Raw genomic sequence first — 26,068 nt, forward strand, 5'->3', positions numbered from 1 at the left:
CCCAGCACAGATCTGTTGATTTCATCTGCTTGTTCCAGTGATCTCCTGGAAGCCCTCAGCTCTCAGCTCTGGCTCCTTCCCTCGATCCTCCCACCGCCCTTCGCCCCAGTCCTCGTCGCCAGCAGCAGCCTGCTTCCTGGTCTCCCTGCTGGCTCTGGGCCCCTGCAGGTCCACCATCCACTCTGCAGCCAGGGGGAGCCTTTCCACAGCCAATCCCACTGTGTTCTCTGGCTCCCGAAGTCAAGGGACTTCTAGAATCAAGGTGGACACGGTTAGCGCAGCCTTCCTCCTGCCCCTCCGCGCCCTGCCTCCGTGCAGCCCCCCAGCTGTATCTCCCTCCATGTCCTCTTGTCCCTGGCAAGAGCCACACTGGCCTTCCTCAGGGTCCCCGGCCCTCTGTAGGAACCCCACCACCACCACACCACCTACTTACTCTTGCTGGCCACAGGAGGAGCTCTCCATGGTGCTCAGCCTCCAGCCACAGCTGCCTGGCTGAGCCTCCCAGGGTGCTCGTATGCCAGTTTTTAAGGGAACATTCTGTGAGAGTTTTCAATCACTTCTGCTTCTCCGGTCGGCCTCCGGGCTACATGAATGCAGCCATTACACCTGCATTTGCTCTCCCTCCCATTCCCGCAGGCTCACAAAATACTCAGCGAATGAACAGAGTACAAACTGTGTGCACTTGAGAAATCTTTATTGAATAAATAAGCCCTATGGTCCTCTCTCCACGTGTGCCCTGCACACTGTCAGCTCAGCATACCACTCCACCTGGTCGTCATCTGGGCTCTGAGTCCTTTCTGTGGGCCCTCTACTCCCCTGGTTAGACGGCCACTCCTGCCACACACACACACACATACACACACACAGGGCCTCCTGATCCTCACGTTCCCCCAACACTGCACAAAGATATGCCCAGGGGGCCTGGGCTCCTTCTAACACCTGGCACCCATCCCCACGTTGGGCTGAGCTGCTGTCAGCCCAGTGCAGCTCAATACACACACTCTCTCATCCATGCTCACACACACACATATATACACATATTCTCATCCATGCACTCACACACAGATACACATTGTGTCATACATGGACTCACAGATACACACACACACACATGCACTCACACACACATATACACTGTCCCCTACATACACTCACACACACACGCACTCACACACACATATACACTGTCCCCTACATACACTCACACAGATACACACACTCAAAGCCAAGGAATCTTTGCCAGACGAACCATTTGATAGGTTTTATTGGGTAGAAACCGAAGGCCTTTCAGACCCAGTGACAGATACAAAGTGCCCTGACGATGTTTGCGGGCCGAGCGTCACCGCCAGCACTTCACAGTCTCTACTCACGGACGGCCAGGGCCGCGGGATGCGCAGGAGGCTGCCGGAGCCCCGACTCCCAGCGCAACATTTGCACAAAAACGAGCTGGCGGCTGCAGCCCCCTCCCCCTGCATGGCTTCTCCTTGCAGGGTGGGGAAGAGGCAGCCACCGACGGCGCAGGAGGGGCTTTCCATGTAGAACCCAGCCAGCGCCATGCGGGGGCACTGCAGGGCACACTGAGCAGTAACAGCTCCCGCAGAGGCCAACAGGGAGGGAGGGGCCGCCGCGGGCTGAGTCCGTGCTGCGGCCCCTCGGCCCCTCGGGGAAGTCCCCGTAGCCTGGGCTGAGGCCGCTCGCCGGCGCCGGGCTCAGGACACGGGACCCCCGGGGCCCCTCTGCTCCTCCCGGGGGCCTGTCCTGGCTTTGAGGAGGAAGTGGCTGAGGATTGACTCCACTGAGCAATGGTTGGACGCTTACTGAGATGAAGTGTTTGTTTAGAAAATATATATATAGCTATAGACATAAGCACACGATTCACAGTTCAGACAACACAGCGCCTTTCTATGGGGGGAGGGCAGTCTGGGCTGGGAAGGGACTCTGCAGGTCACCAACCCCTGCTGTAGACTGGGGGAGGCCCGGCTACCCCTGAAAGTGACAGTGAGTGAAGGTCTCTCTCAGAAGCTGGCCATTGCACGGGGCAGGGGGACAGAGTGACCAGTAGAAGCTGCCACTTGGGGCTCACCGGCCCCCTCCCAACGGGCCCTGGGGACAGGGGCTGGTGCTGCTTTGCTCTGAGCTTCCCTGGGGGAGACCCTGCCAAGCCCAGTCTCCTCTCCACCTGCCCCCTCGGGTGCAGCCACCCAGTGCTGCTGGCCTTGGTCCCCAGGCAGCAGTAAACACCAAACAGGCTCCACCCTACCCCCAAACACACACAGACCTTGCGCAGAGCATGAGGCCAAGGCAGCCATTACACCTGCAGCCTGAAAACCCCGGCGGGAAGGAAGGACCAGGGGAGCTAGAACAGGGCACCCTGGCCACCGGAGGCCTCCACCACCAATCCTCGGTGACCCGAGGGCACGCCACCATCACCTTCTTGGGCGCCATGCAGTAGGGCCACTGCCATCTGGCCCATCTCCCACCTCCTCCCCTGGACACAGTGAAGCCCAGTGAGAAGATGGACGGCCGTCTTTCCTATGCAAGAACCATATTCCCAAATTCCCATATTCTCTGCAAAGCCCACCCTGACCCTGGCTGAGACCCCCCCCCCTCTCCTCCCCATGCAGTAGGGACACTACAAGCAGAGCCAGAGGTGCAGAGGGAGGGTGCCTGGCCACGCCCCCAGGCGCACTGCCAGGGCCCTTGGAGATGGGAAGGCAGAGAGCCGGCTCCCGCCTCTGCTCCTTTTCATCCCTAAGCAGGAGGAAGTGGCCCATGTCAGGGAGAAAGCCCATGGTCAGAGGAGAGGGTGTGCCCGTGCCACGCGGCCCACGTGCTCAGATAACGATTTCCCTGCAGCAAACTTCCAGGGAACCAGGGCTTATCTTTTAAGCACCAAGACGTTGACGAATGTGCTTGCGAGTGGGAATAATGCTGGAGTGGACCCGACACGGCCTTGCCCTGTTGAAGTCGGCACTCGCGAAACGACATCTGTGTGCCCCTGTGCGGGGGGGGGGACGTTGCAGGGGGACCTCAGCCGAATGCCCGCACACGGCCACAGACCTCCGGGCATTTTCGGAGATGATGAGGTTTGGGTCTTTTTCATGCCATCCCAGTCGGACAATTAGCTGCCACTTCTTGCTAGATCTAGCACCTGTTAGCATTCTCTTGGTTTGCTTTATTATTAGAGGCCAGAAGCGAGTTCACCAGGATTGGGCATGAAAGTGACTGTTGTGAGAGGTTCGCTGTTCGCGAAAATGTTCGGCCTTTGTTGCACAGCAGCCGACTCACCTTCTCCCACCTGGGCGCTGGATGAGCTCGCTGGGGAGCAAGGGGTCTTTTACCTCGTGCCTGTAAAAGTCACCGTCTCTTCTCCCCCCCCCCTTTTTTTTTTTTTTTTTTTTGGACAGTTAGAGTTATAGACAGTGAGAGAGAGACAGAGAGAAAGGTCTTCCTTCCATCGGTTCACCCCCCAAAATAGCCACTACGGCCAGCACTGTGCCAATCCAAAGCCAGGAGCCAGGCGCCTCTCCCTGGTCTCCCATGCGGGTGCAGGTGCCCAAGCACCTGGGCCATCCTCCACTGCCCTCCCGGGCCACAGCAGAGAGCTGGACTGGAAGAGGGGCAGCCGGGACTAGAACCAGGTGCCCATAGGGGATGCCGGAGCTGCAGACGGAGGATTAACCAAGTGAGCCGCGGCGCCGACCCGGTCTCCTCTCTTCTAATACGTCTTTGAGACCTGCGGGGGTTTGTTCAAACTTTGTGGCTGAGCATGGAATTCTGAGCTGCCACGGGCTGAAGTTCCCTCTGAGGACATCTTTGAAGGGAGGAGCAGAGCAATGAAAGGGAAACTGAGGCAGGAACGAAGTAACTGGTTTCAATCCAAGCCTTTCCCAAAGAAAGGTGGGAAAGGCAGGGCATGAGGAAGTGGGCATGGCCTCAGCCCCAGGGCCACAGCAACCACATCGCACGGCGGTGGGCGGAGTGGGTGGAGTGCTGGGCCTGCATCATCCAGGTGGGCCAGGTAGGTCTCACCCTCGCTAGAGGTACCGTGTGGCACTCAGACCAGTATAAAACAACCTTCCCCTGGGCACCAGCTGGCCGCAAGCTCCAGGCACCATCACAAAAACACATCCCAATCCCAGGCATGGCCGAATCCTGCATTCAGGCCCACCCTGGGCCTCCTAACCCCGGAGAAGGACTCTCTGCTACCTTGCCTTTAACAGATGTCGTAATGTTTGTTCAGATGTTTAAAATGTTCCGAAGAAACGTTTAGTGCCTTTAAGAAGACTTGGGCTGAATGCTGATACAGGGGGTGGGGTGGGGGAGGCCCTGAAGCCCCAACCAGGAAGCAGCGGGGCAGAGCCAGGCCCTCCACGTGCAGTCCCTGGGCCCACGCCGCATCATCGGGACACCTGCTCACAAAGGCTCTGCCGCAGCCACGGCACCAAGCCAGACACTGGGGTGGGGTGGAGCACTGCCCGACCAGATTGGCAGCACGTTAGAAACATCCGGAGTTCGAAAACTCCTAATAACCCAGGTGACGTTTGGGACCGGCGGGATCAGAACAGCCCAGGGTGGGGTCCCCTGAGGATCTCTTCAGCTCTTCCGGTGACTCCAGAGTGCAGCCAAGCCACGGATCCCTGCCCTAAAGCAGCTCGTTCAGGATAACTTGGCAGAACTACTTCCGCTGAGCCTTTCAAATAGGGACGCTCAGCCCCACGCCCAGGCTGGCTGGGTCAGGTTCTCCGGGCAGGGGAGGGTGGGACACGCAGAGCAGGTGACTGTGCCGTGCACACAGGGCTGAGAACCACACTGCAGGGGCACGGAGTCTTCACCCCAAGCTGAGCAGGCCGTTCGGTTGAAGCTAAGGAGTGACTGTACTGCCAAGGGCACCGTCTCCAGACTGCAGAGCGAGTCTCGGGCCTCTGGGTTTTGTGGCCTGGAGCCAAGTCATGGTGACATGTATTCTCCTCCTTTTTTTTCTTTGAAACAAAAAGAAATGTTTGCAAATGGGATGCTGCACAGGGAAGCATCTAAAGACTTCGGAAAGATTGGCAGGACAGCTGGCGAAGTGAGACCAGGCCCGCACTCACCCCGGCAAAGTGTCAAGGTCACATAAGACTCCAGGGGGCTGCTCTAGGCAACAGTGACAATCCCGCTACCTGCTACGGGGACACTAAAAACAGTTAGTGCCATTTGGGAACATGCTGTACCGAAGGGACCCTTAATACTTTAGAAGTCTTTGGGGCATTATGCTAGATGCAGTAAGCAGGTCCCCAAAAGACTGATGCCACGTATATGAGGGACTTCAGGGGGTGGAAGTCACAGACAGGGAGCACGAAGGTGACTGGCAGGGCATGGGGCAGAGGGAACTCAGTGGGTTTGACATTTCAGTGTTGCAACATGAAAACAGTTCTGGAGATGGCTTGTACAGCAACGTGCAACACGCACGTGACAAGTTGGTAAATTTTATCACAATAAAAACAGGAGAGAGAAAGGAATTTTTGTTAATGCTGAGCAACAAATTTTCTAAATCTTATAGCTTCCCAAGCATTTGACTGTTGTTGCTAGTCTAACAGTGCATTCTATTTTATATTCATAGACAATGCAGAAACTGGGGTCCATGCCAGATCCTGAGTTGCAGCCTTCCACCAGTCACGCCTGCAGCCGGAATTTTAAACAAGACAGTGTTGCTCACTTGGTGGCAACTGTGCATCAGGGCCTGGCCAAGGATGTGGACTCCCAGGCACCACCACCTCTGCCCCAGCTTGAGTCCAGACATTTAGCAAGTGCCCAGGTGATTCTGAGAAGGACACATTGCTCTATGAGGATGTCTTGCAGGAAGAAGTCAGCTTCCACAGTCTGGCCTCCTATGATCGCATCCCTAAAGAACAACAGAAGACACAGCCTGGCCTGGACACAGCCCTTGTCACCTCTACTGACCCATCAGCCACAACTGGTCTCCCCAAGGGGCGCCCCGGCTGCAGGGTTAGGCCAAGATGTGTGTGGAGCTCAGGCTACCACCTTCTCCCCACAAGGCAACAACCCCAAGCTGCTGGCTTTCTCCTGGGCAGACATCCTGCAAAGCTCAGCTCCTATTTCTCCAGCCAAAAAATATAGCATTTTCCTTTCACTGCTGAGACACCATTGATAAATCCCTGTACACTATCACCCAGCCACACCTCTGCCACAGCAATGCAAGATGCTGACGTCTCTCTCCAGTGCTGTGGCTGCGAGGAAAGGGAAGGGAGGAACGAAAATCTTCCCCTTCTTCTGTTGCCAGAGAGCAAGAGGACTGGTTAGCAAGCAAGAGGCAGGTGAGCAAGATGATGATAAAGGAGGAAAACAAAGAGGAGACGGCAGAGACTGGGTGCTGCAGCTGGTGAGTGCCCACTACACAGGCAGTTCAGCCTCCCTGGAACACAGCCGGCAAAAAAGAGGACTCTCCTTGGGTGACCACTGACCTCATTCCTTTAGCAAACACGTGCGGAGTACCTGCCATGTGTGGCTCCAAGCCAGTGCTGGAGGCGCAAGGATGAGCTAGGAACTGTGCCTTCCCAGGGGAACAGATTCCCCCACCAAGGACATGGGGACGCTTGTGCCAGCACTCTGAGGACATCCTAATAGGGGTCAGTGCTGGCCACAGCCGGACAGAGGAGGACGTGCCCAGCCCAAGGGGGATACAGGGGCTAGAACCTGACATCTGCAAAAAGGGTGAGAGGCAAGTGGGAGTACAGGGGCCACTCTAGCCTTTCCATAGCTTGTGCAGAGGCACAGCCTGGAGGAGTCTGGGCGGTGGTTGCAGGTGGCAGGAGCGACTCGGCAAAGACGAGGAGCCAGCAGGACACATGTCCTGCATGGCTTGGTAAAGGCTCTGGACTTTATCGTATGGATAGGCAATGGGCTTCACAAAAGGTGCTTTTTGGGAGCAGAATGAGCCCCGAGTTAGGGCAGTGGCAGAGGAGATGCAGGGTGGGAATGAGCTCAGGGAATATGAAAGCATTGAAGCTGGCAAGCTTTGGTGAACACAGGCACACAGAGTGAAGGAGAAGGAAAATGCAAGAGTGACCAGGTTTTGGGCGAGGGAATCTGCACTTTGTGGGTGTCTAGTTTGTTTAGTTGCTGTTCTAGGCATCGTGCAACACTGTCTCACATAACCCTCACAGGTGGTGAGGCTGGTGCCCTGTCCTCATTTTCCAGATGATGAAGCAGGGGCTCCAAGGCCTTTGGAAGCTCCCCAGGTCACACTACTACGCAGTGGGAGGAGACCCTGAGTCCACACTGTTCTTTAAGTGTGTACCCCTTGAGGACACATTGAGGTTGAGAAGCCTCCAGATACAGATATCCGGAGCTCATGCTTCTAGACTCGAGAGGACCCACTGGCTAGGAAGGGGTTTGAGGTGTAAGCATGGGAGATGCTTGAGCGATGAGGCCTCTGCAGGGATGCCCTCAGTGGGAGATGAGAACTCTGAGGCAGCTTCAGGAAGGTCAATCAACAGGGCAGCCTGAGAAAGAGCGTTCAGAGAGACAGTCGGGGTAGAATGGTTTGTCGGACAGCAGAGAAGCAGAGAGGTCAACCCTGGGAAGTGTCACACGGGGTCCAGGATGGGGCCTGAGAAGCACCCACTGCCTTAGCAATGACAATTGCTAGGCTGCCAGCCTTTGGAACTCAGAACTGACCACTGTTGTTGTTGACATCATCATCATCCCCATCTCCTCTCCCAGATAACTGTCCAGGAGCCTGGGCCTCCTAGCACTCAACGAGGTGAACACCTGGGTTTTGGGGGACCCTTCACTTAACATCTATCCCCATACACCCCATAATGAGAGTAGAGACCACGTTTTGTGCACAGACTGGGCACAGGATAAATATCTGGCGGATCACCAGCAGCCAGCACTCTGCCCTCCCTCACCTGGTAGGAAGGTGCTGCCCCCAGCCCACCCACACTCTGCAGTCAGGGGCCCTGAGCCCCCCAGCTCTCTGCAGCACAGGTGAGCGGTGGCAGAGTTGCTGCAGTGGCACTGGTGTTATTGCTGAAATCGCCTCTGAGCGCGCATCTGACCTTGAGCCACCTTTCTCTTTGCTTGGCTAAGCACTGAGTCACTTACTTGTTTTGCTGCCCTTCCAGCCTGGACCGGTGGGTTTAACACATACAAAGCCATGGCGGCTGGCTTGTTTGCCGGGAATTGATTTCCCATTAAGAATTCAACTGGAGGTGTGCACCGCACAGTGGGAGGCGACGACAGGACTGTGGAGGAACACGGCACAGGGCTTCTAGTCAGTGCCTGGGTCTCTCTGAGCCCTGGCAACTGTTTCCGTGCAAACAACGGGCTGCAGGAGACAGATGTGGTCTGAAAGTGCCAGCTGAGCCACCAGCTGCCAGGGGCCCTGGGCAAGTCACTGACATTGTCATCTCTCATCCCCTGAGAAAAATGGACTGATGGCTTCAGTTCCCCCTCCAGTACCACTGTGGGCGGTCAGTACTGCTGCAGGGGGCGGGGCTGGAGAGAGGCACCAACAGGCAGAGACTGATAGCCTCCCAGGGCCATCTGCCTCTCCCATCCTGGTGACACTGGCTGGAAAGCTCAGACAGAGGTTTGGAGAACAGACTTTGGGGAATTTCACAGACCGGAGTGCAATTGCACTTGTTGATTGCCTGACCATGAACGAGTCCCTGAATCATACTGAGCCTCAGTCTGCTCACCTGTACAATGGGAGCCACCTCTCCAAAAGGGGTCTTGGGATGGTTACAGGACGTAAGGAAGGGAAAGTGCTCAGCATACGGACTGGCACAGAAGGAACGCATGGCCAATCCCAACTCTTGTGACAGTAAATATTATTTATGGCCTTGATCCAAGTGTCATGAATGAATTTTTTAAAAGGAGACTGTAGAAGTCTTTCCAAAGCCTCTAGTTACAGAGATGAGAAACTAAGACCCTGAGGGAGAGAAGGGGCTTGCCCTGAGACCCACCACTGTAAACCTGGCCACGACCACCCTCAGCCAAACTGCCACATGGGACAGACCCCATGGCCCAGGCTGGAGCAGACTGCAAGCCCACACCCTCAGTGGTGGGAACCCCGGTATGCGACTCGCCAAGGCTCCCGCCTGCCCACAAACACTGCCCCTCCTGGACAACAACATGATCAAGAAGTGGGTTCAATTAACCATGAGCAATGGCCAGAAACCTCCATCAACTGGAATCTGTCCCAGGATTCCCTTCACAGGAGAAACAGGCGGGGACCAGGAAGGTATTCACCATGCACCATCCGGGTCCAGGCTTTCCCAGGCTTCCAAATCCTGGGCCCCCTGCATGTCCTCGGCTGCTGCTCTGTGGTACAGGAAAGCAGTCTGCGAAGGCTCGGAGCAGCCTGAGGTTTTCCAGCCAGAACCAGGCCTCAGATTGCAGGTGAACAGCATCCAGACCTGCGTGGAGCAGGTGCTCGGCGCAACACAAGCCAGGAGGAAGAGGCCCGGTCAAGATGGGAGCCCTGGAGAGGGAGCCCGGCAGCCCTGCCTGCACTCTCCTGTCTCCTGTCTCGGGGCTGAGACGGCAGCACAGTCCCTCTGCCTGCTGCGTTCCCACAGCTCTCGCTTCTCCTCAGCACCCAGCCTGCGGGCCTGCAAGGTGTTTATGACCTGCCCTCCAGCTGGGTTAGACAAAGCCGATGCCCTCCTTGGCCATCAGTCTTCCCAAGTTCACGGCCGATGGAAGCAGAACAGGCTCTCCAGAAACGTTCAAGGGAGGGAGGGGGACGGGAAGGGAAGCAGGTAGGCAGACAGGCAGGTGCACTGAAGTCCTCCCAGACTTACAGTCTACAAGTCCACAATGCCAAGTTCTAAGGCAATTCACCAGCAGTGTCAGGCAGGGTCGCAGTCACTGTGGAAACACACAGGGGCGAGCAGAGGGAATGGCTTTCAGACGCGAGATGACCTGTGAGCCCCTCCCAGCCCAGGCCCTGGGCGGCGCCGTGAGTGTGGAGGCGGCTGGCGAGCACTACAGGAGGACCTGCCCGCACAGCGGAAGCCCCGGGGTGCTGGTGTCGGAGACCATGCCGGCGTCCACCTGCTAGTTCCACATGCGACAAGTCAGCTCTTTCCAGCCCGCAGGCTGATGGCTCCCATTCAGAAACACGCGATTGCCAGATTCTGCAGCGAGCACGAACGTCATATAAATAACTCCTGGTTCAAATGGAGCTGCAAACAGGGAGACGGGAGAGGAATCAAATTGCTAAGCACTTGTGGAGTCGATCCCATCAGCTTGGAAACCTTAGTGCATATGGCTGGTTGGGTGTGATTCCTTCTCATCCAAACAGCAAGCGCAGGAACAAACCTGGAGGCATGCGACCGTGCAGGTCTGAGGATGAGCTGGTGGCTGAGCTGGCCTTCTCTCTCAGGGTGTCACTTCCTGAACTCGGGCGGTGGCGTGACTTGGTGAGTATGTCCCAGCGCGGCCTTGCTGAGCCCCCTCTATCTTCTGGAACACTCTGGCCTCTAAGCTGGGAGATCCTGGATGGCAATTCCCAGCTGAGTCTTCAGCATAACCCGGAAGTCTGAGGACATTTGGCCCGTGCTCCAGCGTCCTGCCTCTCCTCCACCATTCTCCTTAGGGCCTTCCTTCAGCTGCCACAGGGCCACTGCAGTGTGTGCTCAATCAGATGCTAAAACTGAGTGGAAATGTGCTTTATTCACTTGTGGTCCCCAGGCTCCCTGATCCCAGGGGCGGGGCAGCCTGCCCCGCTCCCACCCCAGAGCCAAGGGAGGTGCTGCCAGGACTCCCACCCCCCTGCCTCTCAGCCCCAGGCTCCTCGCACCAAGTGGAGCTACGCAGGGAGTGACCGCCGGCACGGGGTCCCCAGCTCCACCAGGAGACAGAGGAGGTTCGGAGTCCCGGTAGGCGGGGCAGCCCGGAGCGGCCCGGTCAGCAGCAGCTGCAGGTGCCCGTGTGCACGCGGAGGATGCCACGGCTGTGCAGGTGCAGGAAGTTGAAGATCTCTGAGGGCATGGCGTGGAAGCCGGGGCGGGGCTTGACGTTGTCATAGTAGTGGTGGGTGATGTACAGCCCCGAGGGGTTCATGGGGAAGGCCCAGAAGCCGAACAGGTGCACCTCCTCGCACAGCTCGAGTGCCGCCGTCACCAGGATGAGGCCGGTGCTGATGCGCTTGGCGCGCACACCCAGGCTGAGCCAGTAGCGCGACACGTTGAGCAGGTACTGCGGGTGGAAGTAGTAGACGGCCTGCGGCGACTCGAAGTCGTCCAGCACGTACTTGACGCGGATGGACACGTCGGTGTTGCGAGTGTTGTAGAAGGCCGGCAGCAGCACCGACGCGTTCTCGTATACCTGCAGCACGCGGTAGAAGGGCCGCCGCCACTTCTCCAGCTTGTGGAACCTGCGTGGGCGGACAGTGAGAGGGAGGCCCCGCTATCGCTGGGCAGGTGCGGGCAGGCCGGGGCAGTCGGACCCGGAGGGGCAGGTATCACATCGCTGCCCTGTCCTGCCTCCTGCCATGGCCTCAGTGTTGCGCTTCTAATTCTGCCCGGTAGCCCTGCCCCCAGCGGGTCTCACACAGCTCTTTAGTTAGCTTACATAGCTTTCCCTCCAGGCTTTCTCACACCTCTGCCCGCCCCATCCATTCTACAGGGGCTCCTGGCCGCTTTCACAGCCTGTCTGCCCACCCCTCCTATGACTCTGCCCAGGACCAGGGTTTCAACACATGAGCTGCTACCTCCCCAAAACCTCCTAGACAGACCCCAAGAGGGCAGCCAGGCGGGGAGCTGAGATGTTTACATAAGGCTTCTCCCGGGTGCCTCCTTTTGCACACAGTCAGGCAGGGAGCCACCTGCCCTGGACACACACTGCAAAGCTGTCTGACCCATGTCCAGGTAGCCAAGGCCCTCACTGTCCAAGAAAGGGGTGATGCAAGCCACGTGTGCAAGGTTAACTGTCTTAGGAAGCACCTTTTACAAGGAGATAGAAACGGGGGAAGTCTTGTCTTTTATTCAACCCAATATATAAAACGTACTATCATTTCAACATGTAATTAATCTTAAAAAAATGAGTAAGAGATGTCCCATCCTTTTTGTCCTAGCCAGTCTTTGGAACCCGGTGGGTGTTTCACACGTGGAGCCAGCCCAGGGGAAAAGCACCTGGACTCACTGTTTCCAGTGCCCGGGAGCCACAGCTCCAGGAAGGCCACTGACCTCTCTGTGATGATACTGGGGTTCACGGTGACCACGTCCGTCTTCACCCCCACATCCATGGTGTACTTCTCCGAGATGGGGGGCAGGTTGCACCTGCAGAAGAGACAAGGCACCCAGGGCAGGGGTTAGTCCTTCTGTGGGTGGAGCTGACAGGGCATGAAGGGCGAGCTGGGATGGTGGTCACATGGGCAGAGGGACCCAGAGGCAGCCAGGCGGGAGATCAGACGGTGGTCCTCTGCTCCATGCCAGGCATCAGGCCTGCCCCTCAATACAATGGACAAGCCTGGGACCCCGAGGAAGACACACAGCATAGCTCAGCAAGGCTCCTGCTGCACTGCTGTGATGACCATGACAATGAAATGCAAACAACTCTGGGCCATAAGACACCTTAGGCAATGCGACAAAAGAAAGCTCACTGTTAGGGGATCTAAGCCAGAGAGAGATGATGTGGTATAGCAGGAAGGACCCATGCCCAGAACTGCACCCCCAAATCTCTCCATATGATCCTAGCAAAAAATTCTTTTTCACCACAGTTCGGGGCTGCAATGCCCACATTCTATATGGGTATTCATGTCCTGGCAGCTCCAATTCCGATGCAGCTCCCTGCTAATGTGCCTGGGAAAGCAGTGGAGGATGGCCCAAGTGCTTGGGTCCCTGCACCCAGGTAGGAGACCTGAAAGAAGCTCCTGGCTCCTGGCTTTGGACCAACCCAGCTGTGGCCATTGCAGCCATCTGGGGAGTGAACCAATGGTTGAAAAATCTTTCTCTCTCTCCCTCTCTGCAACTTCGATTTTCAAAGTAAATAAATCTGTTTTTAAAAAGACAGCATTTTTTACTGTAACAAAACTTATTATATGCCTGCATTGTCTGAAGACTTTATATGTTAGCCCCTTTCATCCCCACACTAACTCCAAGGGGCAGGTCCTATCACCCTCAGCTGACATTTCAGGAAGTTGAGGCAGAGTGCGCAGGCCGCTGCCCCAAGGAAACACCCATCCCAATCCCACCGCAGGCTGCCTGGCTTCAGAGCCTCCCCCGGCCCCGGCTCTCAGCTCTGGGGAGCACAGAGCCCATCCGCTCATGCACTCGTTCACGTTCCAAGCTCATCTTCTGAGTGATTATGACCTGCAGTTAGGACAGCAGTGGCTACAAACAGAAGTTCCTGTGTGTCCCCAGGTGGTCCCTGCACATGCACCGTGTTCCCTGGGGGTCTGGAGTGGGGGTACCAGGGAAGAAGGTGGTGATTCGTGGGAGGAGCCTGGTGGGACAAGTGGGAGTTGGCAAAGCGGCACAGGGGTGGAGGGCACAATGTTCTACACAGAGTGGACAGACCCTGGGAATAGCAGCAGCGTGTTTATGGGGCACAGGTTGCAACCAGTGCTATACAAATATCACCTCATTTAATTCCCAAATTCTAAGCGAGCTGCTACCATTATCCCCATTTTGCTGTTGAGGAGACCAAGGCCCAGAGGGGCCAGATGACTTTCTTGGGGTCAGGTGCCTTGGCGATGGTGATGCCTGGGCGGCCACCCAGTGTATGGTGACTGGGGCTGCACCAGAAAGACCCTTTCAGAGTGGCACTTCCCTGCCTTCCGGGGCGGCGAGTGGAGGAACCTTAACCCTCGGTCAGGGCATGTGCGGGCCAGCTCGGGGCAGAGAGGGCAGTGTCCGTAACACACACCACCTGCAGCCGGTGATGCTCTGCGAGTGTGGGGCAGGCTCTCTGTGGCTTCCCCGCACTGCAGACAGAAGGCTGGGAGTGCACGGCCCAGGACCCCGAATGTGCTGGGGCTGTCTATTTCAGGACCTCCACTCACACCAAACCTCCCTGACCACCCGCCCTTGCCACCGACTCTGAGCAGTCCAGTGACAGTACCCGCGAGCCACGGGGTCCCCCTGCAGGCTCCACCCGGGCCTCTTAGCTGCCAGCTCGTATTCCCAACCCATCTCAAGATCTAAGCGAGGATCCCCAAAGATAAAAGAGAGGGGCATTACATCAGGAAGAAGAAATACAAGGCCCAGTCCGCAGATTAATTAAAGCCAGGAGGCAGCCAATTTCGGAGCTGGCCATGAAGCTACGCTGGTTCTACCCAGAGCTTCCGGAAAGGTGGAAGCCCCAGGGGTGGCCGCCCGGAGGCCCACACTGACAGATCTGTACTGCCCGCCAGCCAGTCCTCAAGTCCTCAGCACCTTCATGTCTGTGGTGCCACTTGCTCTTCACAACTCCCATTTTTCAGATGTACACACTGAGGCCCGAGTGCAATAACTCACTCCAAGACTAGGTTCGGGGACACAAAGGGAGTGTGGGAGTGGGGAAGGTGGATGAATCACTTAAGGGCAGCCTGTGGTCACTGGGAGGGAGCGGTGCCTGGGCACACAGGGGGGCGGGGCGGGGGTGGAGGCGGCAGGCGCAGCCCCGGGGTGACAGGGTGAGCCAGTTACCGGAAGACAAAGTCGGCGCTGTTGATCTCCCTCCCGCAGCGGCTGTTCTTCAGGATGCCTCCGTTGCCCACCACGGCACACTTCTTAAACTGGGACCGGTTGTAGGGCATGTCCTGGGGAAGGCACACATGTCGGCGTCAGCGCCCTCCCGGGCCCCGCCCTTGTCTGAGGCTCTCCCCTCTGCAGGCTCCACATGGGGCCCCACAGCCTTGCGTTTTTTCTACTTCACAGATGGGAGGGGCCATGTTCAAGTTCAAGAGACTTGTTACCTTGGGATATGGCCCTGAGGTTCCCGCCTTCAGGGACACCCAGGAGCCTGCTGGGAAGCTTACCTCCCTGCACAACCCCGCAGGCCAGCAGAGCCCTCAGGGACCTGGGCTGCACCTGGGGCTTCTAGATGGCCCAGCCTGGGGGCGGCCGTGCACAGAGGGCTTGGGGACTGTCACTCCTGGCCCATCTTCCCTGGAGGGCCAGGCCCAAGGCCAGGACAGGGCCATGGAGGCATTTCACAGCCCGTGGGGAAAAGGCACTGTTTGATTTTTCTGACTTTTACCAGGCAAAGGGGAAAAAAAATCAAAATATCACTGGGAAAATGAGCAGATTCTTGTTGTGTTCTGTATGGAGTTTCCCAAGCTTTAATAAACCAAGAAGCACCCAGATCATTTTCTGAAAATACAGTCCTCCTTTGGTATCCGAGGGAGACTGGTTCCAGCACCTTCCACGGGTACCAAAGTCTGCAGGTGCTGAGTCCCTTATATAACATGGTGCAGTATTTCCTTAGCACCTACGCACATCCTCCCTATGAGCCAATCTTCAGATCTTCTCTAAGTTACTTATACCACCTCACACAATATAAATGCTATGGAAATAGTTGTTAGACTGGATCTCTTAGAGAAGAACCACGGGGGGAAGAAACCTGCACATGTTGAGTGCTGACATGATTTTTTTTTTAACATTCTTAATCCGCAATTGGTTGGATCTGAGGATGCTATAGAAATTTCTGGGCTTCAGCCCAGAACCACAGAATCAGTCTCCAGGGTGGGGAATAGAAGGCTGGGAAGCTGAATTTTTTACCAACCCAAAGATAGACTTATCTTTGGGGAAGCTAGGGATACGCTCTAATTCAGGGACTGGCAAACTCCGGCCCAAGCACCACATCTGGCCTGCCACCTGTTTCAGCCTGGCCCACAGGCTAAGAATGGATTTTGGATTTTGAAATGGTTGGAAACAACCCAAGGAAGACTGTTTTGTGACATGTGAAAATTATATAAACCTGAGACGTCAGGGGCTAGGGAGAATGAAGTGTGGCCGGACACAGCCCCCTCGCTGGCTGACCGTGCCTACGGCGCCTTTGGGCTAGGTCAGCCAAGAGTGGTTGTGACGGAGATGACAGACTTGCATTCACTCTGTGCTTCCCAGAGAATGCCGGCCCCCGGTGGTCCACAGCTTGCAACCAGGCTGTGTTGTGCCAAGTTCACCTGTTGTCACCAGGCTTCCTGTTCCAGGCCTCCGAGCCCCCAGCACGGTGATGCGGGAGAACACCTCTCACCCCAGCACGGTGATGCGGGTGACACCTCTCACCTTCAGCTCCTCCCCAGAGCCCCAGAACGCCTGCTACGCTCCAACAGCCATGGCGGAATGCAGGTGGCCGTGGGGCCTGGTGTCATTCCCACTCCCCCTGGACGCAGGGGAGCCTAGGCGCTTGGATTTCATCCAGAAACAGCTGCAGCACCCTCACTTGACATTTCTACAAACTGGGCCCACCACGCCCTGCCTGGGGCCTGGAGCTCCCCCAGACACGGCCGGCCCACACACCCCAGACCTCCCTGCTCGTCACAGGCCACACCTCCTCCACAACTGCTGAGCGTGCAACTCCCGGGCCCCCTCCCCCAGGGTCTGCAGCAGCGGTGAGGCCACTGAGCGCAGGCACCTGAGCCTTGGTGATCTGAACGGTTCAAGTGGGCAGGATCTCCTCTGTGGGCTTCCAGGACCAGGAAGCCACCAGGCTAGCCCTGACCGGCCTCCCTCCAGACTTCTTTAATGAGAAAGGAATGACACAAGATGTCTACCTGAAGTCCCTGATATTTTATACATTCTAAGCAGCCCAACTCGTCCCAATCTGAGCCCTAGTGCTACAGACAAGGCCACTGAAGCTTTGGAAGAAAATGACCAGCCAAGGCCAGCAGCAGTGGAGCTCAGTCCTTCAATGCCTGGCCTGTACTGGGCCGTGCTCCCTGGTGCACACACTGTTCTTGGGGAAGCCTGTGCCCACCTCGGATGGCACAAATGCTTAGTCATTATCCCAGATGCCTGCAGCATTCCTCTTGCGAGCAATGCAATTACCAGAATTCCCGAACCATTTTCTTTCCGAAAGTCAATCAACTAATGGTCAGTGGGCATTCACTGTGTCCGGATGGAACCCCACCCAGAAAACCCAGAGTGGGCTACTGGGCCGAGGACAACTGGTCAACCAGGACGAAGCCAGCCAGCCAGGTGCAGGGACAGAATGAGATGTGCAGGGGCAGAGTGGGAGTCACGCAGGGGCAAGGCTGTGGAGGGCCACGGCTGGGTGGGCTCCCTCATCCCACCCAGACCCCAGTGCCCCAAGCAGCACCTTGGGGAACATGCGGAAGATCTCCTGGTTGATGTGGTAGATGCCGCTGGTGTCCACCTCGTACTTGAGCTTCGTCCCCAATGGCGTGTTCTTCTGAGTGGTGAAGAGGAAGGCAGGGGCATTGCAGCACCTGGACAGAGTGGACCTGCAGGGCAGGGGACAGGCAGGACAGATGACGACACTAGGCCAGGTCTCACAAGCACAGGGGTCTTGGGGCTGGGGCCTCTCCCACCACTTAGTCCATGCCCGCACCCACCCTGCATCTCTGCCCCTGCTGTCCTAAGGCAGGGCCTTCCTGCCTCTGCTGTTGCCACCCTTCCAGGGCCCAAGCCAGGTTTGTCTCCAGGAGGCTCCAGCTGCCCCCACCCCACTGACCGTGCTGGCCTTGAAGGCCGGAGCCAGACTGGGAGCCACATGTGCCATCATCTGCCAACCTCCTCTCATGCTCCAATCAAAGCCCCTGATGGCAGGGACAAAATCCTGTGCAATACTAGTCACGTGCATGTGTGACAACTTGCACCCGCGCATGGTGGCATTAGCCATGCCTCCCACCAGCTTTCCTCAAATCTGCAAGGACACCACTACTTCCCAGACACACGCTCCTGCTGCCCTGTTGATCCGGCCCCAGCTGGCAGCCATGGGGAGGCCGGGCTCTTCCTTGGGGTCCTGGCCCCCACAGCCGACTCGAGACAAGGTACACACAAGAGCCCCAAGAGCAGGACACATGCAGGCAATGGAAATGTGCACGTCCAGTCATTCAGCAACTGATCTCGGGAAGTGGGGACAGAGTCAGGGTGGTGGGCTGACACTGGCTGGCTTCCTGTCTGATGTAGAACTTGGCTTCCTGAAGAAGCTTCCAAGGGTTCATTATTTTATCTTATTTATTTTTTTTTTAGAAAAAGTCCTGTGGTGTGGGTTTTTATCACAAAACCACTCAGACGTGAGTGTCAGAAGGGTTAAAGCTCAGATGCAGGCTTCTGAAGAAGCCACAAAACCCCTGGGAGGGAGGTTAGGAGCCCGCCTGGCCAGGGCAGCCTGATCTTGCTCTACTCTGCAGCTGGCGTCCCACCCGGCAGCACATTCATCCCCGTAGGCATGCCAGGGAGCTTCTGGGACAGGGTCAGGCCCCGCTCTCATCTTGCTCACCTTGCCCAGGGGACCCAGAGCCCTGCACCCTGGCCCCTGACCATGCTGGATGTAACCAAGGCCACGGATCACTGCTCCCTCCCATCACTAGTTTACTATAAGCCCACGGGGACCCACTGTCTCCCAACACAGCAGCAGCAGGCAGAGCGCGCCCAGCCACCTTCCCCACCACTGGCTAGGGCGTGCTCACCTTCAGTGTACAGGGCCCCAGGAGGCAGGGACCACCCACACCCTGGAGGCCAGGTCTCAGCCACCAACAAAAGATGGGGAAAGCTGCCCCAGGTCTGCCATGGAAACTTGGATCACCAGCCTGGTGTCAGCAAGCCTGGATTCTAGTTTCTGCTCTGTTGCCACCAGCTGGGGAGCTCAAAGTCTCCCCTGTCTGGGCCTCAGTTTCTTCATCTCTAAAATGGCTCTTCCACCTCCAAACCTCTTGACTCTGGCCTCCAGGTTGCCAAAGCCAGGAAAGCTATACCCAGTATTCTTTTTGACTGTCTCTCTCGCAGGGGTCACTGGGCAGCCCAGCTGGCTACGAGCCACAGTGAGTGATCTTCCTTGGGGAGGGTAGGGTTTCAGAGTGTGTCTGAGGCTTTCCAGAGCAGAGGCCAGGCGTCTGGCAAGGCAGGGGCAGGGGGAGCGTCACAAACCCACATCCAGCCCTTGCAGCTTCGCTGGGCCAGAAACTCGATCCTGCTGGCCCACTGCAGAGAAGGGAGACCGACTCACACTAACCAAGCTCCTCACGGACTGACCTACACACCAGCATGCCAGCGTGCCTCGGCGAGGGGAGGCCTCCATCACAGGACTCTGTCCCCGGAACAGCAAAGCTCCTGCTGCTTTCCCACCCCCACCCCCACCCCCATGCCTATGCCCAAACCGCACCAGGGTCCTGCCAACCATAGCTAAGCATCTTATCATTGTTCCACTTGCTTGAAATGAGAGCAAAGGCAGGCAACCCACTGGCCTTGAACACTCTTTCCATGTAGGGCCTGGCAAGGCCTGAGGTCACCTCCTCTTCCCACATCGGAAACCACTCTAGGCCCCGGATGTGTCTGTGTGACCCCTGCCACTGGCTCATATACTTGTCTTGGTTGTCATCTTCCTGTTGTCTCATTATTTCCTTAGATGAGTAACCTCCCAGGTGAGGCTTCTGTCCCCACTCGGCCTGGAGGGCACCCTCGTGCATCTCACTGCGCAGGCCTCAGCCGTCCCAGGCCATCTCTCCCACTCAGCACGCAGCAGATCCGCAGCACGGATCTCGTTTCCTGCTCTCCCCGCCCCTTGCTCAAGTTCATGTTCTAGGTGATGGTCGCTGAGCCTGCAAATGAGTGTCAGGCCCAAGACTGGGCTTCCCCCGTCTCACAAATGCTGGTGGCACCTGTTCCCTCCCGGCTGCCACTTTAAACAGTCACATTTCTCAACAGGTGCCACTTAAAACTACTGCCTCTAGACCTAGCCCCGCATTGCAGCAAACTAGAACTAATGACTTCTAAAGACAACACGCTTGAGAACGCCCACGGTTCCCAGCCTCCCCGGAGTAGTCTTTCATTCTGAGCGCTCCTTGGTACCCTGAAACTCTGACCTGTGCTGCCGAAATTCAGTTTAGACACAACTGCTAGGACCCTAAAATCTCATAAAAGAAAAAGTCCACTTGCACTAAAATATTGCTCTGCACTCACAGGATGTTAGAGATGAAGTCCACCACTAATGGAAACAATTTCTGGACATCTCCTACCTGCTTAGCTCCCTCGGGAGCTCATCTGTACATTTGGATTAGAGGGCAATTAAAAATATAACCGAGCTGAGCGCTCTGAGAAGGTAGCGGAGCTGTCCCAGGAGAGAGGAGGTGGGGACGACGAGGCCACAGCACGGGGCTGGGAGGCGTCTGGCAGAGACGACACCGACCTGGTAGGGCTGTGCCAGGGTTCAGGAAGGACCGTGAAGGGGAAGCCCCTGGCGAGAGCCCAACCCCTGCTGTGTGTGGACTCAGAACCTCCCACCAGCCAAAAGCCTAAGCCCAGCCAAGTCCCAGCTGCACCCGCCCGTAGGAGAGCAGAGACAGAGGAGGTGGTGGGTGGAGGAGCACAGGAGGAGGGGAGGACAGAGGAGTCGCAGGTACTTGAACTGGTTGGCTTCCGAGATGTTCATGGCCCACTTGCACATCTGGAGGCTCTTCCACCTGTCGAACAGCTCCGACTGCTTCACCCTGCGGGAGAGGAGACGGAGACGTGACAGGGGCTGCACCAAGCATCGGCATTTCCTTCCTTCTTTTCTCTAAAGGTTTATTTATGTATTTGGAAGGGAGAGAGAAAGAGAGAGAGAGAGAGAGAGAGAGAGAGAGATCGTCCATCTTTTTGTCCACTCCCTAAATGGCCGTAATGGCCAAGGTTGGGCCAGGCCAAAGCCAGGAGCCTGGAATTCCATCCGGGTGTCCTGTGTGGCTGGCAAGGCCCCCATGTGCTCGGATTATCTGCTGCTGTTTTTCCAGGTGCATCTGCAGGGAGCAGGATCAGAAGCAGAGCTGCTGGGACTCGAACCAACACTCTAATACAGGATGTTGGTGTCGAGGGTGGTGAGTAAACTTGCTGCGCCCCAATGTGGGCCCCAAAGTGTCATCACTCCTTCCTGCTCCCCGACAGGCCAAACCGTGATCTGGGCCTTTGCATTCATTGAGTTTTCTTATTTCTGTGTTCCTGATGCTCTGGCACCCGCCGCCCTGCTAATTCCTGGAGACAGCGATGGAACCTCCTTTCAGCAAACCTTTCACAGGCAACGGGCCCATCCACGCCCATGCCCTCAACCACGCCTTCTATCTGGGAGCCACTGTCCCCCTGTCCGGGTCACCGCAGAGCCAGGTATCAACCAGAGGCAGTTCCTACGCCCCAGCGCCGACCTACATATCCTAACAGGTGACTACCAGCCCTTGCTTAGTCCTTCCTAACAAATCCACAGCGAAGCCCCTGCCTCCTGCCTCCTGCCTGGTGCCTGCCCACGTGGGCCTGTGTGTCATGCCTCCTGCCCCCAGGGATCTGTGAGCATAAAGGCTACTTCCTGTGTAACAGCCATTTCCACCCCTCCACATCTTACCATGAAACAAACCCGACACATCTCAGAACATTCTTCCACACAATTCTCAGGAATAACTGTCTATAGAGGGAAGACACCTGCTTCCCTAGCCTGCCAAACCCCCTACTGTGCCCAGCACACAGTAGAACTTACGATCATCACACACCCTTCGCTTTCTCCCTCCTCAAGGGCAGATCACAATTTCCAAATGACAGAAAAATCAGACATGAGGAGCTTGAGATGTGCGCTGTTCTCTGAACACCCGCGGCCAGGCTGCAGGCTGTCTGCATGGCTCAGCGCGGGCACAGTCCACCATGCTCTCAGGGACGGGGCTGCCGACATCACACAGGACAGGGAGTTAGTCTGCAAATGACCTATCTCTATTTGCATATTCATCATGATGCATACTTACGATGTTTTAATGCTGTCTCCCCAGCTTCTAGAACAGTGCCCACAAAAACAGAGACACTCGATAAATACATGAATGGACCGACACAAATTCCCATGAACAGTTGCTGGCTGGCGGGCAGTCAGTGCATTGAACTTGGATAGTCAGGACAGGCACTCACCAGCCTTCCCAGGGGCTTCCCTCTTTTTCAGACCACAGTCCCAAGCCCTCCTTCCCACATGTGCACTCCAGCGGCTGCGTCACCATCCCCTGTCCTTGCTTACCTCTTCTGCCTTTCAGGCAATAAATCGGTCCTTGGGGGGGAACCCACACCTTGCACCTGTCGTTTCAGCATGGTTGTAGGGTGAGTGTCCTGTTCTGCAGAATTCTCTGGGACCTCAGCCTCTGGGAGTCCCAGGAAAGACCCTAGCCTGCAGGAAGTCATGAGATCCACAAAGATGGAGGCTCCCCCCACCCCCCAGGCAAGGCCAGCATGCCTGCGTGTTCCGAAAGGCTGACGATGCACCATGCTGCCAAGCTCCTGCTTGGGAGCTCCAGCTGGACACCAAGAAGCTGCGCCCTTGGGAGGGCACCTGTGGAAGGAGGGGCGCCCCCATCACCGCTGGGCGAGTCTTGCTCACCCCCTGAGCTCTGTGGCTGAGGTTCTCGGCCACACACCCTGCCACCCTGGCTGAGGTCCTAAGGAGCCCAGCAGGCTGCTGCTTCCAGAAGCCGGCCACCAGCACATGAGCCAGTGGCACTAAGCTCCTACAGGCACTAAGGCCTGCTGGCTCCACCCAACCCTCCAGGGTGAAGAGGAAACCCAGGTCCTGGGCCATCGAAACACTGTGAGTCGCAGCTTGGGACATCCCCTGTCAGAGTGCCTGACTTAAACCCCAGCTACTCTACTTCCAATCCAGCTTCACACTGATATGAGAGACCTGAGCCTGGAGCAAGGTGCAACTGTTTTAAAATAGGCCTCCATCTTGTCACTCAGTCCTGACCAGGCCCTGAACCCCAGAAGCTCCTAAAAATAAATAAATGAATTCCCCTTGCAATAAACTCTCCTAGCAACAGCCAATCAGCAGATAGCAGGGAAATACCTAAAGTTCCAGCTGTCTTTTCGGGGCAGTTAAGGTAACTGATAACATCCCGAGACCCTACAGTTTGGCACGTACACCCCAGCAGCTCGGACCCTATACTTTAGCTAATCAATCTAAAAGGCATCAACCCCAACGCCATCCAACCACCTTTACTAGGTCCATTCCTGCCACTGGATATGCTAATCAATTCTTTTTTTTTTTTTAATTTTTGACAGGCAGAGTGGACAGTGAGAGAGAGAGATACAGAGAGAAAGGTCTTCCTTTTTGCCGTTGGTTCACCCTCCAATGGCCGCCGCAGTTGGCGCATTGCGGCCGGTGCACCGCGCTGTTCCGATGGCAGGAGCCAGGTGCTTCTCCTGGTCTCCCATGGGGTGCAGGGCCCAAGCACTTGGGCCATCCTCCACTGCACTCCCTGGCCACAGCAGAGAGCTGGCCTGGAAGAGGGGCAACCGGGACAGAATCCAGCGCCCTGACCGGGACTAGAACCCGGTGTGCCGGTGCCGCAAGGTGGAGGATTAGCCTATTGAGCCGCGGCACTGGCCTATGCTAATCAATTCTAAGAGATGTCCTTTAAATTTGCTGCAGGATGAGATGATTTGCTAAATGGTACCATGATGTATAGAATGTCTCTAAAAACCCTATAAAAACCCTGTTAACTGAAGAGTCGGGGCTCTCAATTCAAATCCACTGCATTGAGAGCCCAGGCCCGGACCTGTAATAAAACTCTCATGTATTTTACAGTGATATCGGCTCCTTGGTGGTCTTTGGGGACAACTGAAACTGGGCATAACAGATGCACACCCTGGGAAGGCAGCAGGTGATGGCTCTCATGTGGGAGAGCCAGATGGAGTTCCTGGCTCTTGGCTCCAGTCTGGCCAAGCCCCACCTGTCGTACCTCCTACACATGGGATCTCAGGCAGCTGAATGAACTTCTCCAGGCCTCAATTTTCTCAGCTATGAAATGGGCATAGTCTCTTGCACCTGCAGATGTGTTAAAAGTATTGAATAAGATGACACAATAAAGGGACCAGCATTGTGGTGCAGCGGGTTAAGCTGCCGCCTGCAATGCCTGGTTTGAGTCCCAATCCAGCTCCCTACTAATGCAACTGGGAAAGCAGCAGAAGTGCCACCCCGGTGGGGGACCCAGATGGAGCTCCAGGCTCCTGGCTTTGGCCTGGGCCAGCCCTGGAGGTTGTGGCCATTTGAGAAGTGAACCAGCAGATGGAAGAGCTCAGCCTCTTCCTCTCTCTCTGTTACTCTGAAACCGATCTGTTTATTAATATTTCTGAAATTAATAAGCTGTGTGGGTTCTTGCCACGAATTCTGAATACTGGCTCAAATAGACCAGACAACACAGTAAGTTTTGTAAGCTTTTATTCAGCGACAGAAATGCAGTGTCACCCACTCTCCCTCTCCCCTTGCCTGATCCTTGCAACTCACAGGCCACTGCCTCAAAAATCATGGAAGCACAGCCCTGGCCACAGGCCAGGGTCCCAGGCTCAACTGTTACCAGCATCTAGGTCCTATTCCCGGTACCTCCGATGCCCTGTCACACTCTGGACCAAGGCCGGAGTCCAGACACCCAGCCTGGACCCCTGGTTCCATCGCCAACATGTAAGGAGAACTTGGGCAAGCCATGCTCTCTCTCGGAGACCCGGCTGCTTCACCTGTACGACAGCTACGACAGCTGCTGTGCGGCGGATCCCAGAGGTGGGCGGGATTCACCAGGAATGGCATGCGCGACCAGGCTCCATAAATCGCTGCACGAAGGCAAGGATCCTCTAAAGACAAAGCGCTGAGCCCGGGCACCGCTCTCCATTCCCCAGACACTAGAGGAATAACAAAGGCCTACACTGCCCAGTGGAATGGCAAGAAGGGGTCATTCAGTGGAAGAGAGACTACAACAAGGGGAGCGGCGGTGACCAAAAGACAGGTGGCACAGCCCAGAGGACCTGCAGTCAATCAGGTTACAGACTAGGGAGGGGACGCAGTCCATCCGCCCCCTGGGGCAGCCAAATATTTAACATCCAGCAGAGGGAGAGAGGGGGTGGAAGGAGACTGTCAGTTCTTCTCTTAAAAAAAAAAAAAAAAAAAAAAAAAATGGCCGGCGCCGCGGCTCAGTAGGCTAATCCTCCGCCTTGTGGCGCCGGCACACCGGGTTCTAGTCCCAGTCGGGGCACCGATCCTGTCCCGGTTGCCCCTCTTCCAGACCAGCTCTCTGCTGTGGCCAGGGAAGGCAGTGGAGGATGGCCCAAGTTCTTGGGCCCTGCACCCCATGGGAGACCAGGAGAAGCACCTGGCTCCTGCCATCGGAACAGCGCAGTGCGCCGGCCGCAGTGCACCTACAGCGGCAGCGGCCATTGGAGGGTGAACCAACGGCAAAAAAGGAAGACCTTTCTCTCTGTATCTCTCACTCTCACTGTCCACTCTGCCTGTCAAAAATTAAAAAAAAAAAAAAAAAAAAAAAAAAAAAAGGTGTCACTCCTAGGTCAAAGATCTGGGCACTTTAGCAGCAAAAGAACCAGCATCATCTTAAAACTTTTAGATACACAGCTCCTATCAGCTGTTAACTTCTCATTACAAATAGATAACCAAGGGTCACCTGGTCAACCTGGAGGAGACAGAACAAGATAAATCATCAGACAAAATGAGCACAGAGAAAACTTGGAAGAACAAACTAGAACTTAAAATATTCTGGTTGGTATCCCCAGAGACACTGAAGGTGAGAATGCAACCTTAGACAGGAGAATAGGCTGTTCTGAGAACAAAGAAAGAGCCCTCGGGCAGGGAGTGGGGGGTGCATGAATGGACGCGCCAGAGCAAAGATGAGGTTGAGGGGTAGAAATGCAAGCAGAACAATCCGACAATCCGACAATCCGGAAGATCCAGCACACAACTCAACTCCTAAGGGCACCAGGAAGAGGAAGCAGAGAAAGAGGGAAAGGAAGACAGACAGAGGTTTGAGAAAGTGCCCAAGAGTTCGGTTATGAGCTCCAGATGCAGAGCCCACTGGGCACTAAGCCACACCACAGGGACATTTGGAACTGCCAGGGGCGGGGGCAGGGCCAGGGGCAAATCATCTCAGAGCAACCATTCTCCCTGGATCCTG

At 56.2% G+C, this 26,068-nt stretch overlaps 1 protein-coding gene across 2 annotated transcripts in view; it reads right to left on the minus strand.

Moving 5' to 3' along the window:
- Positions 1-1,275: 1,275 nt before the first annotated feature.
- Positions 1,276-26,068, minus strand: part of ST8SIA5 (ST8 alpha-N-acetyl-neuraminide alpha-2,8-sialyltransferase 5) — a 69,204-nt gene continuing 44,411 nt past the window's right edge. For both annotated transcript variants that reach the window (XM_062201614.1, XM_062201613.1), the window contains 5 exons: positions 20,522-20,608; positions 17,257-17,401; positions 14,643-14,755; positions 12,201-12,293; positions 1,276-11,389 (listed from right to left, as the gene is read on the minus strand). In XM_062201614.1, the coding sequence (XP_062057598.1) occupies positions 10,921-11,389; positions 12,201-12,293; positions 14,643-14,755; positions 17,257-17,401; positions 20,522-20,608 (907 nt within the window). In that variant the 3' untranslated portion in view covers positions 1,276-10,920. The remainder of the gene's footprint in view (positions 11,390-12,200; positions 12,294-14,642; positions 14,756-17,256; positions 17,402-20,521; positions 20,609-26,068) is intronic.

This window comes from Lepus europaeus, chromosome 9, assembly GCF_033115175.1.
Source record: "Lepus europaeus isolate LE1 chromosome 9, mLepTim1.pri, whole genome shotgun sequence".
NCBI classification, from domain to species: domain Eukaryota; kingdom Metazoa; phylum Chordata; class Mammalia; order Lagomorpha; family Leporidae; genus Lepus; species Lepus europaeus.